At 37.0% G+C, this 17,049-nt stretch overlaps 1 protein-coding gene across 1 annotated transcript in view; it reads right to left on the bottom strand.

Annotated features, from left to right (window-relative positions):
* Positions 1–16,193, bottom strand: part of tspan15 (tetraspanin 15) — a 42,186-nt gene extending 25,993 nt beyond the window's left edge. Inside the window, exons 1-2 of the mRNA XM_081605261.1 lie at positions 15,981–16,193; positions 4,884–5,069 (exon numbers count right to left, since the gene is read on the bottom strand). Coding sequence (XP_081461387.1) covers positions 4,884–5,069; positions 15,981–16,061 — 267 coding nt within the window. The 5' untranslated portion in view covers positions 16,062–16,193. The remainder of the gene's footprint in view (positions 1–4,883; positions 5,070–15,980) is intronic.
* Positions 16,194–17,049: the final 856 nt, after the last annotated feature.

Genomic DNA, 17,049 nt, shown 5'->3' with positions numbered 1-17,049 from the left:
GAAAAAAAAAATAAAGTTAATGATTTGAAAAGGCCAAATCATAGTCCTGACCTTAATCCAATGAAAATGTTAAAGAGGGACCAGAAAGAAGCAGATTCTAGCAACATCCTCGAGCTCCAGCTGCTCTATGTGGAGTAATGGTTGAAAGTTCATACAAGTCAACGTCCAAAAATTGATCCACAGATAATGGAAGGATTTTGAGGCAGGTCAGGTTAGCCAAGGTACAGAAAGCAAAAGAAAAATGTTCTAACACTTAAACATTTTGAAACTAAATTTCACCTTAAAGTATGTGAAAATTATGAAAATAAATGTGTAAAATGAGCATGGACACATTTGTTGGTACCCTTATAGAAGTGTTTCTCAAACCTTTTTAGACTGATGATCACTTAACCCATTTAATAAAACACTCACAGATCACCTAACTTGAAACTGCCCTGCAATAACACAACATCTTAATATGTACAACTTTAAATAAAAATATCAGTCTCTTAACTCACGTATTGTTGACTTTGGCGCTGTTTTGTAAATGTGACTGGCCATAATAAATCATGAACACGTCTATTTATGGTGCCTTTAGTTATTTACAGATTCTGAAAGTGTTGATTTCAAGCTTTCCAATGATGCCAAACACATGGAAATAAAAAGAGAAGTAGTGAAGTGTTATGTGCATTCAGATCATGTTACTATTTGTTGTTTAGAAGCACAATAAAAAAAATAGACTAGAGTAGCTTTGGCAGAAACAACAATTCTCTTTTGCACTATTAAATACAAAAATTATACACCCATTTTTATCAATTATATTTAAATTATTTATTTTTACAGTTTTTAACTAAATAAAAATTGCAATAGCTGACGTGTGAGCAGAGCATCAAGCAAGCAAAGTCGTACAAAACTACCTGTGACTGGACTGGAGTCCTATGTTTCACGGCACAGAGCCGTTCTAAAGAATCGAATCTCCAATGAACGACACATCAACAATATCATCAAGTATAGCTCAACTTCCTCCAATCATATAAGTAATCCTGGCAATGTTTTCTTTCCACCGGTATCTTCAGTTTTTCTTTTGAGTGACCCGGTTTTAAACCACTTATCCATTATTATTCCACAATCCTTTGCTAAGCTAGGTGTAGCGTCGCACTTCGAGCTGACGTCACGGTAAATAAACTGTCGTTTACATGCAGTACCTTGCAGACCACTAGGGGGCGCCCATGGACCACAGTTTGAGAAAGACTGGGTTAAAGAGAGCGGGCTGCACAGTGGCGCAGTTGGTAGAGCTGTTGCCTTGCAGCAAGAAGGTTCGATTCCCGGCCTGGGGTCTTTCTGCATGGAGTTTGCATGTTCTCCCTGTGCATGCGTGGGTTTTCTCTGGGTACTCCGGTTTCCTCCCACAGTCCAAAAACATGACTGTCAGGTTAATTGGCCTCTCTAAATTGTCCCTAGGTGTGAGAGTGTGTGTGCATGGTTGTGTGTCCTGTGTGTCTCCGTGTTGCCCTGCGACAGACTGGCGACCTGTCCAGGGTGTACCCCGCCTCTCGCCCGGAACGTTAGCTGGAGATGGGCACCAGCACCCCTCCAGACCCCACTAAGGGACAAGGGGGAAAGAAAATGGATGGATGGGTTAAAGAGAGATCCTTCCATCATAGTAAAACTAAGCTTTTTAATCAGCAACTCGGGTTATTTAAAATGAATAAATAGGACCCATACAAATAATATAAAGGTGAGAGCTGTCTAAAGACTTTAAAAAGAAGATAATAGATGCCCACGTTAATAGTAAAGGCTACAAGACCATCTCCAAGCAACTTCATCACCTTGTGACAGCAAAGAAAACGTATAAAGAGGTTAATTAGACTTCAACCAAGCACCCACAACACCACAATAGGAAATGCAGCTCTGAGTCAATCAGATAGTGTGGATGGCAGAAAAAAAGCAGAGATAAGTAAACTCTTTAAAAAGCTTCAAACTGAGCTCTAACGTAAAGAGTACATAACTTTTTGATCAGAACAGCTGCAGGTTTTTGAAAAACAACCAGAATGGCTCTTGACAGAGAGAAAATTAAAAAAAAACCCGAACTGAGATTTAAAAAAAATGCAAGTTGGCAAAGTTTCTAGGAGAATATTCTTTGAGCTGATAGGCAAAGTTTTGATCATCTACAGAAACATCTTGAAACTGTAAATGTGGAGACGCTGCCTTCAAACCCGAGACAGCATAAGCAGTTTAAGGAAGAGTGGAAAAGTCGTATTCTGAATACATCACTAGTTGTCGGTGATTGCTGCAAAAAGCTGCCACAAAATATTACCATATGGATATCTTCATTTTAATCTATTTCCACACTTATAAATATTCAGATAAATTAATAATCAAAGACAAACTCAGACTTGTTCTTAGCATACAAAAAAAACCTAGTAAGAAATACGATTAGACTTTTGCCAGTTTTAAGTCATAGTGTAATTTTTGTTTATTGTGTACCCATGCTAATAAATTAGTCTGATCCGTTTAATTTAATTAATTTTCTCCTCTTAAGGTAGAGACAACAACTTTTTAAGTCGTGACTAGGTCCGTCAGGATAACAAATTTTGCTGGACAATTAATTGACCCAGAAGTTATTGCTATAAAAGATAACATTGTTGTTTTGAGGCCATTTCAAAGTAATGTAATGGTAGTGGCATAGGAATGCAAGAACACATTCTTAAAGATCAATAAACTTTAAATTCTAACATTTAACATTCAACACTGGAACTGGAAGACATTTTAAATACCCAAAATAAAACAACAAAACAGAAACGACAAATAAAATGAATTCTGAAGTCTCTGTAAACAAAACTGTCCTTCAAAAAAAGTCTAGCTGAGACGAAAACAGCAGAATGTCATCCAGTAAATCATAGAAATTATTGAGCTCGCTTTAAATTATCATAGGATGAATAGATTTATTGTTTATTGTGACGGGCAGAGTCGTGGCACAAGCCGGCTTCTGATCAAACACTAAACTGGATTTGCTGAAGAATCACAAACTACAGGGTTTAACAAAAATAAAGTCGACTAGGTGCTTTAAACTCTGAAAAAAGAACAAACAGCATCCTTACTGCTAATCTCCATTAAGAACACAGATTATTATCTTTTGCAGAGGAAGAAAACTATTTAGATGTTTATACTAGTCGGTGAGCATGACGGCCATGTTGCCGTTTTCCTTCAGTCTCCTCTTTAAATCTGTCTTTTTCTGGGCAGGAATATTGAAAACAACATTTCTAAATACCAAATACAACCTCCAAGAGATTTTGATATTCTGCCAAAACCCTGAAGAAAATCTAAACTGTGAGCAGAGCAGCAAAGAGGTTCGGCAGTTCAGGATTGAATGGACGTCCCAACAGAGGGCAAAGCCTCCCAAACTGCTGCTGGCAAACAATTATAGCATAGTTCTGTAATTTTCTATACTGGAGATACACCCTCTTCTGTCGATACCCCCCATGGAGAAGGAGTTTCAAATCCGAGTGAAAATTGGTCACATTTATCCAAGATGGAGCATTGAGGCTGCTGCTGCTGCTCAGGTTTTATTTTCAGCAGCTGCAGAGCAACTTGGCAGGTTTTGAAGGCTGCACAATACTCCTTAATGGGCAACTATATAAAGAAAAAAGATTGTTCAGAGAAGCATTTGATGAAGGGATGCTAAAAGCATGTTTGGATGATAAGGGATCTATTCAACACCAATAACCCTGATGGGAGGGTAGCACTTAGAAAACCTGTTAAATGCTGTTCATATTTTCTTCAGGAGGCGTAGAGCCGCCTTGTTGGTAAACCTGCAGCTCCAGTTCATTTTCAAATGTAAAATTGTTCAATATTACAGGAAAAAATAGTTTGATGTTTGGTTTCTAATAAGAAACATAAAGCAGGCTAACCACAGGAAAATAATTTATTTTTAGATGCGTCACACTGTGGACAGTTCTGAATCCATTTGCAATTGTTAAAAGTCAATTTTAATCATGTTGTTGACTGACCTAATTTAGAGGAACAGTACAGCTCTCAGACAGTTTATGGCATGCATATTAGCAGAGATAAGATCAAATGGCCCTGTGACACAAAGCCTGCACACACTGCATGACAAGCAGAAACGCTGCAGCTTCAATGGACACAAAGGAAAAATGTCCTACAAGAAACTGAGTTAAATGGTTCAGAAACAAGACAAACACAATTAAGACACAGCATATAAAAGATTCAGTTAATCTCCATCACTGTTCACTTAAAAAAAAAAGAAAAAGGATATGTGTGTTTTTCAAAATAGGTAAAAATTTAACCTAAAGGTGAATTTCAACTGTAATTTTTTATCCAGAATTTTTTTTACTTTATCATTTGTCCTGTGCACACCAAATATAAATTCTGTTTTTATTTTTTTAATAAAAACATAAATTTTAGGAAAACCCTTTATTCCTGTGCTCTTATTGGTCTTATTTAGAGGGACTCGACATCTAGTATTGAGAGCTGATCAGCTTACCGTTAACAAAATTGCCAGCAGTAAGTAAAATCCGACATTTGTGCCATTTTCTCTCGTTATTTATCGACTCACCTGCAGCTTATGGGTCATTAAGATGCACCTCATTCACTAATGTCAATTTAGAAGCTTAACTTGTTTTATCACGCTGTGATAAACACTTGCAGTACGCTGACAACATGCTAACTAATGCTAAAACACCAAGATAAATGCAGGTAACCATGGTAACCAGAGAGCACTTAAAAGATGGCCCCGCTATTTAGCAGTCGAGTTGCCCGCACAGCCGCTGTGTTTGTAAACAAATAATCCCTCTGCAGGGCAGGATTTTATGGGACGAAAAGTAGCACCGTTTTTCGTTTTTAAATTTTGATATAGAAAATCCACAAACGGCTCAAATACTCACCACATTCAGAAGTGTCAGGTTGTCCCTCAGTGAGCCCAAAACTCCAATGAACGAAACGACGAACATCACAATTCCCAACAGGATGAGGATGATAGACGGGGCCAAAAACAAAACATCCAGGGTCTTAAAACGCAGCCGCTCCACCTCTGCATAGATGCCAATGGCCAGGATAAATGTGCCTATAAACTGGAAACACAACAGATTATCAGTCAGGGCGGATTATTTTAATTTCTGAACAGATGCAATGTTATTTGGACCATGGATTAAAGAAATAATACATTCATTCCACCATTTTTTATGATAAACTTTAAAACCAAACCTTGTGAAAAGCCGCAGTACTGACAGGTCGCTTTTTAAATTCATACCTACAGTATTATGTTTGTCTGGATTATAACTTGAATAGAATTGCACTGAAGGTAACTGGATTTGCATGAGACTGTGTTGGGAGTGAATAATAATGTAACTGCATTTAAGTGGATCCCTTTGTGGAGCGCGTTCAGATTACTTCTGTTGTAATGTGGCAAATAAAAAAAACTGTTGTTTTGTTCGTAAGCCAATTATTTATATTATTCACACTAATGAGGAAATGTATCCATGTTCGTTAGATTTAAGGAAAAAGTTATAATTATTCCTTACAGACTTCAATAGCAAATGTTTGCAAACATTCAGATGAATATATAATCTTTTAACAAACTGTGAAAGACAATCCCTTCACTAAATTTACATCCAGTTTTAAACAGTTGCTGCAACACCTCAATAAAGCCAACTAAAGTTTGAAGGAAAGAAGGATTTATTTATATAGCGCTGTTCACACATAAGCTAATCCAAAGTGATTTAAAGGACATCAAAGGAAAAACAAAGACCTTTAAAAATTGGCTTAGAGAGCTTAATGAGTCACACAGTTAAAAGTATCACATAAAATAAATTTGTTAAACTATAGATATAAATATCAGTAAACATATTTAAATACAACTTTGGATTGAAGTATTGTTTTAAATATATATCCTATCAAAGTGTAGTCTACAATCTAATGCTTCCAACAGGCAAAATGTTTCCTAGTCTGATTCTTTGAAAACCTGCTGTAAAAAAAAAAAAGAAAAAAAAGAAAAATGTTTTCCATTGTGATTTAAAGCAGCCAACATTTTCTGCACATCTCAGGTTTCAAAAATAACATTATAACATGACGTAAAGCTAAAATAAAGGTTGATTTTATACAACACACGTGCTGAAAACTGCAACAGCTCGACTGCATGCGCTTTACCCGAGTACAGAGAGGGAATCAGTTAAAGGTTTTGTTAACGCTCTTTCACCAAAAACCAAACATAGAAAAAAGTTGCAACTCTTTCATAAGGACCACAGCACACACAAACAAACAGAGTAGAGCCAGAGGACTATTTATCTTTAAAAGCATTGGTTTTGTCAAATCACAGATCCTGAAACTGCTTTGAACACAGTAAGTTTCTCTGTTGTGTGTTTTTTTCCCCCCCTCGACTCTTTAAAAAGAAAAATCAAGTGGCAAATGGACTAACATTGTTTCTGCTTTGTGCGTTTCTCCATTTTGCTCGGTGAGTGACAGAAGAGCGGCAAATTCAGCTGACAGGAAGACAGCCACTGACATGTGAATGAGTCCTTATCTCGTGGGTTACCTTACCCAGCTGTTTAGTGTGGGGTGTGAGAGAAATGACATTTTCTCACTTTTGGTTCTCATTCTGTATGTAAGTGAAATAACAGACCACCTGCTGTGCTTATGTGGTCATTTCAGCAGGCAGTACGGTCCGTTGTGAATTTAGAAAGTGGATATTAATGCAGGGAAACAACTCAAAATGGGTTTGAGAGTCATGGCAGGTGAAAATGTAGACCCAGAGGGCTGCTTTACATTCACTGTGCTGCATTTTTATTCCACTGAAAAAGCAGGAAAAAATATGGCAGAGAGCTTTGATGAGGACTCGGATGTATTAAAATACAGAATGTGAGCGCAGGGAGCTGGAGGCCAGCAACCATTTGTTCAGGGAGCAAAGCAGGTAACACTATGAAGAATCTTAATATAACGCAATCATGTCATGAATATGAGATTTCCTGGCTGGGATAAGAGTAAAATTACCATGTTTTTACTGTGGCATTGAAGAATTTTTAATAAAAATGTGTGACATGATCAGAGTGTTTGTATTTAAAAAAAAAAATTATTATTTTCTCACTGCAACAAAATCAACTGATTATTTTGATTTGACATTTTCTCGTACTGGCGGAACGAGAAAATAAAAGTTAAACCAAAATCACACAAATAAAGTTGTCTAGTTTTATTGTTTATTGTAATGGATGCTACTCATAGTAGAGCCAAACATAAAAAGGATTCTGATGCATTAAAAGAAGGAAAATTTGTTTCAAATGATTTTGGGCTCAAATGAACAAATTTATCCTCAGTTATAGGAACAAGATTTGGGTCACTTCTTTTCAAAACGCTTTAACGTTGCTACAATCTTTAGTACCCACACAGGCACACCCGCTAGAAGGAAACAAACACACCCAGTACAAGACTTTCGTTCTACTGGTTGCCAGGCGACTGTGCCAAAAGACGTTTCCAAAAGCGAGCAGAAAGTCCAAGCAGAGACTAAGTGTGAGCGCAAGGAAAAATTTTGAATACAAGCGTTACAAGTTTTGAGAAGACAGACACGATAAAATGCATTAAAAGTTTTGAGAACAAAATGCATGAAATCCTGCTTTCAGAGTGAAAATGTGTGCTCTTGAATTATGGCAGAAAAATTCCCCCATAGAAAGGTTTGAGAAAGTGCAGAGAACATTTGAAAGAGAGCAGACGTTTTGAATAAAGCATTACAATTTTTGAGAACAAAATACATCAAGTCCTGCTTTCAAATTGAAAATGTGTGATCTCGATTTATGACAGAAAAATTTCCCCAATGCACCATCTGACTCTGTGTCCTTTATCGTGACTCCAACTACTTCTTTGTCGTCCCTAAATCCATATATCTCATCTTAGGCCTTCCTCTTTCTTTTTCCTTGCATCCTTAACATCGTTCTACCCACCATCGCTCCACTTCACATGCCTAAACCATCTCTAACTTTATCTCCCAGTCGGTGCTCTACCTCTGATGGCTTCATTCTTAATCCCGTCCAACCTCATCACTGCCAGAGAGGACCTGAGCGTCTTCATCTCTGCTACTTCCTGTTCTGTCACATGTCTTTTTGTCTCCACATGCCAGAGGACCCCTGCTGTGCTTTATTCAGTTTTTTTTAGCTCTTTATGGTATTTCTAGAATCATTAAAATAGGATCCAATTCAGTTTGAGCTTCCAGGATGATGGACAAACCTGAATATTTTGCACCAGTATTATTGTAGTTTGGGACAAATAACATACGTGAGTGATGGAGTAGATTCTACGGTCCCACACAACGTTCGTTTTCAAAATAAGAATGAGGCGCAGTCATGGTGTGGAAACTTAAAGCGTCTCATAAATCATCCTTAAGGATCACACTGTTTTAAAACCGCAGTTTGACTGGTTTGTTAAACAGCTGACTGCAAACTAGCTCCCAGAGCAGATAACCTGTCTAATTAGCCTGCTAATGTTAACTATACTTGTTAAATTCTGCTCACATAAAAATATTATCTAGTGAAAAACTGTCCAAAGTGCAGCCCGGGGGCCATTTGACTGATTTCTGTGGCTCCCAACTGTATGGGAACCAACTGCGTTACAACTTAGTAACGACATACCATCAATCTAATCTATCATCATTAACAGAAAATGTATATATCTATAAACTTCAGGGCCGGCCCAAGCCTCCATGGGGCCCAAAGCGAAATGTGGTTTTGGGGCCCTCTAGTTCTGCTAACAAAGATCTGCTTTGTGAGATCTTTGACGTGTTGGCTCGTCTCTTCCACATCTTCCACTAAGGGGGTGATCTTGAAGTCAGCAGAGGGAGTCGTTTTCTGCCCGACTTCCAATGATGTTCCACTCTCCAAGTCGCTGGAAGGACTTGATTCCCCCTGGACCTCTGCCGATTCATCTTCTGGCTCAGTGAGGCTGTCGCTGTCATCTTCCAAAAGGAAAATGAGAGCATCGTAGTCGACTTGGATGTTGAGGTCCATCATGTCGACCCATGAAAGCTCAGCTGGAAAACCTTCATGTTCATAACCAATCTGTTGTTGCTTCATGTCGATATTCTGGTAAATTCCTGCTTCTCTGAAAGGTGTGTAATATCTGGAATCGATATCCCACTTGTTTCGATAAATTTCGAACGTGCTCTGAAGAGTGATCTGTCGCAATAGAACTGTGGAACAGGTCTGAGAAAACACTGTGAGCTATTCAAGAAGCCCTAAGCAGCTGCTTAGTTTGCTTATGCCTTGGGCCGGCCCTGATAAACTTATAGTAGTAACTTGATTACTACTATAACTTATATAACTAAGTTGTAACTTGGTTGGTTCTATGGATCCATTTTCTTTTGTTGGGTGAACAAACTCCTGTAGGCTGTTAGCATCGATTACTAGTGCACTTCTGGCATATATTTAGTAGCCACACAGGCACATGCAGTACAACGCTTTCATTCTATTGGCTGAGAGGTTGCCAGGCAACGGTACTTTTTTGTTTTGAGAGAGAGCAGAAAGGTTTGCAAGAGGAGATTTTTTCCCAGCAGAGATGCGTTTTGAGTGCGAAGAGAAAGGTTTGAGAAAACACAGTGAAGATTTGAAAGAGAGGAGATGTTTTGAGTACAAGCATTACAAGTTTTGAGAAGAAAGACATGAAGTCCTGCTTTCAAAATGAAAATGTGTGCTCTTGGAACATGGCAGAAAATTTCTCCCAAAATGAAAATGTGTGCTCTTGGAATATGGCAGAAAATTTCCCCCATTACAGTGTGGTGACAATCACAAGAAAATGAAGAAACATTTTATCCCATAACTGCAAAAATACCCAGATATTACACAACAACACTACAATAAACACTTTAAAGAAAGGTATAGCAACCAGCTGACTAGCAGTGCACAGCGACAGATAGAAGGGAAATCTTCATTTTTTCTTCGTCAATCAGGAACTTTGTCTTAATGGAAAGACTTTCTAAAAGAATATTCTAGCGGTTTTAAACAAGTAACTTTTTAAAATTTTGGTATTCCTAATAGTGCTTACAACTGCAATATGTCATTTTTATTAAAAATATAAATGTTATATTGATATATTAAAACTGTTAGGGAGTTGAGACATTAAGGTATGGTATGAGGCGAGAAAAAATAAATACTTCCTCTGCGTTCTCCCAGTGCCTCACATCAAACTGTCAAGACAGTTTTAACAAATATGTAAAAACAAAAAAAGAAAAAACAAGTTACATAGTGAATAACTAGTTTTATTTTTGGCAAAGTAAAGAATCTGGAAAATTCGTTTAGATTGCACTTTTTTTTCTGGCATTTATTTTTCCCATTGGATTCTGCTTTTTTTAAATTAATATTTTAAGAGAAATGTTGTAGAGAATGAAAGGAAAACAAGTGTAGAAGAAAAAAAAACAGGTTTTTCAGCACATGTAGATGACAGAGATTCAAAAGTCCAAACTACTTCACCTGTTTTTCTTTACCTGCCCCAACTCGCCGTGTGTTTTAGGGTCAAACAGATTTAATCCGTCTTACAAGGGAGAAGAGAATACCCTTCAGAGCATTTAAAACCTACTATCAACGTTAAAATAAACTCTGAATCAACACAAACACATTGAAGAGGAAAGCTGCACAGCATATCCCATGTTCAGATATTCTTATCAAACTACAAACATAAAGAAGTGGAAGCATACAGCAGCTTTCACCGTGGAGGAGCAAACTGCAGTAACACAGGCAGGCCTCTGTTTAAAGCTGCGGATGACTGATTTAAAGGAAGCAGGCCGAGGTGGCGCTGCCAGACTGATAAAATATCTCTGCAGCACGTTTGTGAAAGATTTTAGCAAAACCTGAAACTCGGAAACAGTTCAGAGAACAGAGGGGAAATTTATTTAAACAAGAAATACTGTCCAACTGAGGAATACCAGAGTCCAGAGTCCTTCACTGATAGGAGCTGGACACAAGTGGGACGGACTCAAAATGAACTGATTCATCACGTCAGTCTGTTTTATTAAATAGTTTTAATTCACCTGATTCATCACCTCAGTCCGTTTTATTAAATAAGTTTTAATTCAGCCGACTATGAACACATCACATCCATCCTTAGAAGTAACTGAAAAGCTTTCAAATCCAAATTAGTATATTTACAGCATTATCCTAAAATTCACAGCAGAATGTAAAACAGGAGAAAAGGATTATATTACAAAATATTTAAGTTTCCATCATCATTATATCACTCAATGACACACTTCTGTCAGCACAAACCTTTGCAGAAGCAGCAAACGTAACTTCTTTCAGGTGTATTGAAATAAACTATTAGTATTTATAGTTTTTCACTTAAAATCAAAAATATTCTAAATTAGAGTCAGACACCAATCCATAAATTACCAACTTCCTCATCTGTGCTACCGATTCCCAATTCCCTTTATTCTGTTTGGCTATAGTCATAAATAAAAATAGAAGTTGTTCTGAATAAAAGCGTTTCTATTGAATGACAGTCTAATTTAACTGGCATTTTACTGACTGAATGTTTCAGGATCTGCGTCCTGCAGTCTTTAAACATCTTTTTTGCCAGAGTTAATTAAAATGTCTAAAATAAAGCGAGGTAAGCAGAGTGATATGTGAGTGAGACTTTTGAATTTGTTTCCCATTCCTGTGTTTTTTTAGTTTCAGGTACTGATGCAAGAAAATCTCGACCACTTCTGTTTTAATTGATTCCCTAAAAGTAATGAAACTCCAAATCATAAATTATCTCTGCACACTCCAACTTTCTTATCTCTGCTTTGATATCTAGCCCTCCTTATTTTGTTTGACTGTAAGTATAGTCAGACACGTATAATTTAAAAACTAGAAGGCTTTTTCAGTAAAAGTATTTCTACGACTGACAGTCTAATATAATGGAAAACTGAACTTGTAAAGACCAACTGGTGTTAAATTGTGTTTTTCATTATATTGGCCTGTCAGATGGTGACTGGCCGTCTGCAGACTTTCAACATATTTTTTTTTTTGTTAAAAGCCAATTAAGATGTCTAAAATAAAGACTCATAAGTAGATGATGTGTTTTTTAAAAAGTAAATCTTGCCATATTAATTTTTTTTGTTCCCTGTATTGATGCAATAAAAACTTGGCTGGTGCTTTTATTATCAATAGTAAAAATCTATTAAGCTCAATGTGATTTTAAAATGTATGATAGTCTGCACAGAGTTATAGCTTCATTTTTTTTAAAATCATGTCCTAAATATGTCTTTGTGATTCGTAACAGTCTGTGTGCAATTATAAAGCATTTTACTCTAAAACCTGCTGAATGTCACCATGATATTAAACCATATTCTGATTTCAGATTGTACAAAGCGTAGCTGGATGTGGTTCAGCTTCTGTGAAATCATCGTCAGACCTTTCACATGTAAAACCCGTTTTCTTACTAGTACTGGCAGGTTCTTACAGTTAAAACAGCAGGACTTTCTGCCTTTTCTTCTTCAGATGAAATAATGGTCGTTTTTAATCTGACACACTGAATCTGATATATTAGATATATTCTGCAGTCGCAGCTCAATATTTAAATATTATTTAGAGATTAAATTCGTTAGGGAGGAAAAAATTGACAGTTCAAACACCAAAATACCTTAACGTGTATCAAGAGAAGATAACGTCCATAGTTGTCCCAAGTCTGCTCTTGGGAGTTCAGCCAATCAGCAACAAGGAAAATAAACGGCGCTCCGGCATTGGCTACTTACAAATGCATGTCAAGTAGCTTTGCAGCGAGATATTTAAGTTTGTCTGCATTGTTGAGCCCGTTTACAAAAAATATTTTTGCCTTACATAATATTTAAATTTTCTGAAAAACTGAGTTTTCTAAGCCGTGATCCACCCACTCGTCATTCATACCTGCAGTTCTGCAAGTACAGCCATGAATGCACACAGCCGTTATCCTCAATATAACCAGGAGTGTTTCCCAAAACAGGTACATTACCGTGCATGTTAGACGTTTCCTGATTCAGATGACTGCAGTGCAGTAACAACCAGCTGGTTACGTTTTTCCTGAACTGCAGGTGTGAAGAATCTATGCAAAATGTTCTAATAGTTGAGCTGCTGCAGCATGAACGACATGGACGTTTTAAAGACTGAAGGTGAAGAAAGACCTAAAAAAGCACTGGAAACATCCATCAGCGATAAACAAAAGCATAAAGCTTTTGTTTGAACTGATTTTATACAATGTTTACAAAATGTTTGGTGAAATCCTACTGATTTACACAGAATGTGAAGGAAACCTGTGGTTTTCTCATCAACTTAATGGTTAGTTTTAGCTCCTGTTTAAAAAGCACCATTGTCTTTTTGTTAAATCATTGACCAGAGCATGCAGGATATTACTCATGCTTCAGTCAATTGTTGTGTCACTGTAAGAAACCGTTACTTGGCTTGTTTACATCCTTAACGCTTCCTGTTCAACAACACAAACAATAAGAATGCAAACAAGTCAGACAGCTCTGCATCAATTAAAAAAATTTAATCTCTGAAAGTTTAAGCTACACAAATTTCCCTGTTGTCTCTGTGCTGTTTGCATTTGGTTACTGCTTCAATATTTGCAATAAGCTTGCAGAATGTCAGTACAGAGTGCAACATTCATTAAAAGAAGGAAAAGCTGCACCAACATCTAATCTATAAATCACTGAGCAGATTTTGAGTGTCTACACTTTCTTGAGAAAACAATAAGACCGAAACTGCTCGTAATTTTTCAGATTAACTACATTCTTCTCAGGCCCTGCATAGAAAATCACTGTATTATAAAAGAGCTGCAACCTGTGGAAGCAAAATAAACGCAGCTCAATTCCTTTCCTCTCCTCCCACCATCAGCGCAGCATTCAGTCTCTATAATAAACCGACTTCTGCTCCCTCTGTCCCATCTCTACCCTCTGCTTGTCCACGCCAAAACGATTTGGAAACAGATAAGTGATTTTTAACTGGAGTGTCAGTCTGCTTATACACTGTTATTCCTTCTGTTAGGCAGCCCATCTGCAGCGCTGCCTGTGTTAGGGAAAAGACAGACCATCATAGGATGAATGAAACCCATCAGCATGTGACTCCAGTTGAATTGAGACATGGGAGGTTTATGGTGTAAATAAAATAAAAAAATCTAAAGAATGTCTCTTTAAAGTTAAATGATCCTTCTAAGAATATCCTAAGCTCAAGGTTTCCCCAAGAAAATGCCAGCTTAGCTTGTTATTATAAGCCTAGTGGGCCACCAGGCTTTACTTGTGCCCCCACCAGGCTTAGCAGTGTTAATTTATCCTAGTTTCTTTTTTGAATTATTGCCTTTTAGGTATTAATCTTCCAGTCTTCCAAAAACACATAACTATCAGGTGATATTTTCAAATCTCCTGTCAACTTTAAACATTTTTGAACTCAAAAACATGGCAGCCGGCTGGATGAATGACAGCCTGAGCGCCCAGAGCCTGGGAAAGTTAGCTGTAATTACGAGCTTTCTGGGCAATCATAAGGCGATGTGGAAGGACTTTTCCTACTAAATGTTGAGCAACCCTGACTACTGAAATGTGAAATATTGTGAAATATTAAAAAAATGCAGACAAACAAGGCTGATCATAAAATAATCGAGTTTCTTTGTGTGGATCTGCTTGCTTTTAATTGCCTGTCACTTTGCTGCACAGAAATTATCCACATTGATTCTATTGATTTATTATTTCAGAAAGCGTTATTTTTTTATCTTGCCACTAAAGAAAATCTCGCTCCCACTGGTGACTCAGTCAGAAAAAAATGCTGCATAACAAATTATTCACGTGAGTATACAACTGTGGAAAAACTAAGAGTCCACTCCACTGAACCTCATTGAAAACATCCTGGTTTTTCCACCAAACATTGATTTCTGAACTCTTCCTGAGTTAAAACATTAGTATTATTGTTTCTAAATCAATATCAACTAGTTTTCTTTGCATTATCTGAGGTCTGAAAGCAATGCATCATTTTTGTTATTTTGACCATTTCTAATTGTCTGCAAATAAAAACAAAATGTTTGCTTGGAATTTCAGAGACATGTTGTCAGCAGTTTATAGAATAAAAGAACAATGTACATTTAATCAAACATAAACCTATAAAGAGTAAAATCAGAGAAACTGATCATTTTAAGTGGTATGTTATGGTTTTTCCAGAGCTGCATATACTCTAACATTGCTTTAACAAACAGTTTCTGTTAAGCTGCAATTTACATGTATTTTTATATTTCTCAGAAACTAAATTTGAGGTTTTCCATAATAATTGTAAAATACAAATACACACTTGACATATATTAACTCTGAGTGTAACAAATCAGTCAAATTAATAGATTTGTCACTTACAGGAACTTGAACTTAAAACAGATTGTGTGGATCCCACGGAGTCCTGACCACAAAGACATGCGCCTTGAGTCATGTGCTGCTTGTGGTCATAGCTCTGACACAGCATTTACACAAAATAGTCTTCAAATCTTATTCAGCATAATTATAGATAAGCAGTCAGAGGTATGTAGATTAGCCAATTTGAGGCAGCTAATCTACCTCAAATTAGAGGAAATCTTTATAGGAACCGAGATTTGAAGCAAATTATTTGTTTACAAAATTAGTGGTTTGATCATGCGCTGATCCGAGTGACACACATACTCACATAGTTTCAAGATTTCCTGATTGTTTTTTATCTCATTGCCTCTGTATTTCTCAGGAACAGCCGCTTTTCGGAGTAAAGGTGAGCAGAGGAAGGTGTGGTCAAGAGATAAGAAGCGCCAGCTCTGGTGTGAGAGACGTCGGTACTCCACAAGTTTTAAACAAAAAAACAAAAAACTCATCTGAGCTACAGTCACTGTATATCGGAAACTAGAACAGAACTAAACGAAACCCAACAAAAACAATGTATATTCTCAAACACCGGCAGACATAAACAAGCTCTGTGTCACTGAGTCTCTTCTCCAGCCCGCCTGTCGGACTCTCTTCACAAACAGAAAAACGTGACATTTACAGCAACACTCACCCAAAACACGCAGGCGTAGAAGAACAAGATGAACTTCAGGACCGTGTAGCCAAATCTTTGAGAGCTGCAGCCTCCAGCCATTGTCTCTGACAGAGGAGCGCGGAGTGTTAAGACTCAAAGGCTGCCGTGTCCCTCTCTGTTGACAACAGCTCACTTCCGGGTTGACATCGCTGCCACACCTGCACGCGCTGCTGCTGAATGGTTGGACAAACGCCCTGAAATACAGGTGCAGTTCAGTCTGCTGTAATTTCATTAAATCCGCTGGATAGGTGAAACTCTTGACGGTAATGTTGATGCTTACTAAAAAACAAAGTTCACACTCTCAAATAAAATCACTGCAAAAACACGAAAGTAGATACAGGAACTTGTTTTACTAGTTCGGCTGGCAGATTATTTCACTTTTAATATTAGAAAAATGTCGTTATAAGTTAAAGAATCTGCCAGTGGAACTAATACATTTTCATCAATATTAAGGAATAAATTACTTAAAACAAGCTCATATCTTCATGAAAGATTCTTATCTCAAGTACTAGTTGTACCAGAAACTAGACAAAAATACTTTGTAAGATACTCTGTGCATAGTTTAGATTTTTACAATTAAATCCAAGAAGTAAAATTTGCTTTTCAATAAAATTACAGAACTGTACAAGAGACTTCCTTAAAATGTACTCAAATGTATTTTCATTTACTCTACAGTACGTTTGGTTGCAGTTAGGATCCTGAATTAAAGAGGGCTAAATCCAGGCTAAAACCAGCTGGATTTTAAATTATGGACACCTAGTTTATAAGTAATTAAATATTTAAGATTTGTTCTGCAGTTTATTTTCTGTATTGGGTTCTGAATGGGTGTGAAGTTGTTGTAAACAACTTATAATTATTGACTAATATTGTTATTTAATAATATTATTGCTATTTAATATTTATTTAACTTTACATTTTCCTGTTAACTGTTGTTGGTTGACCTACTTTTCTACTCATCTGCTCCATAAAAGAGATTTTTACGGTTTGTTTGTTTTTTTAATAGCGACAAAAATAGTCTGAATCCCTCCCACAAGTTGAATCTCCGTTG

This window comes from Poecilia reticulata, chromosome 3, assembly GCF_904066995.2.
Source record: "Poecilia reticulata chromosome 3, P_reticulata-male-v2, whole genome shotgun sequence".
NCBI classification, from domain to species: Eukaryota; Metazoa; Chordata; class Actinopteri; order Cyprinodontiformes; family Poeciliidae; genus Poecilia; species Poecilia reticulata.
This window is presented reverse-complemented; position numbering and strand designations above follow the sequence as displayed.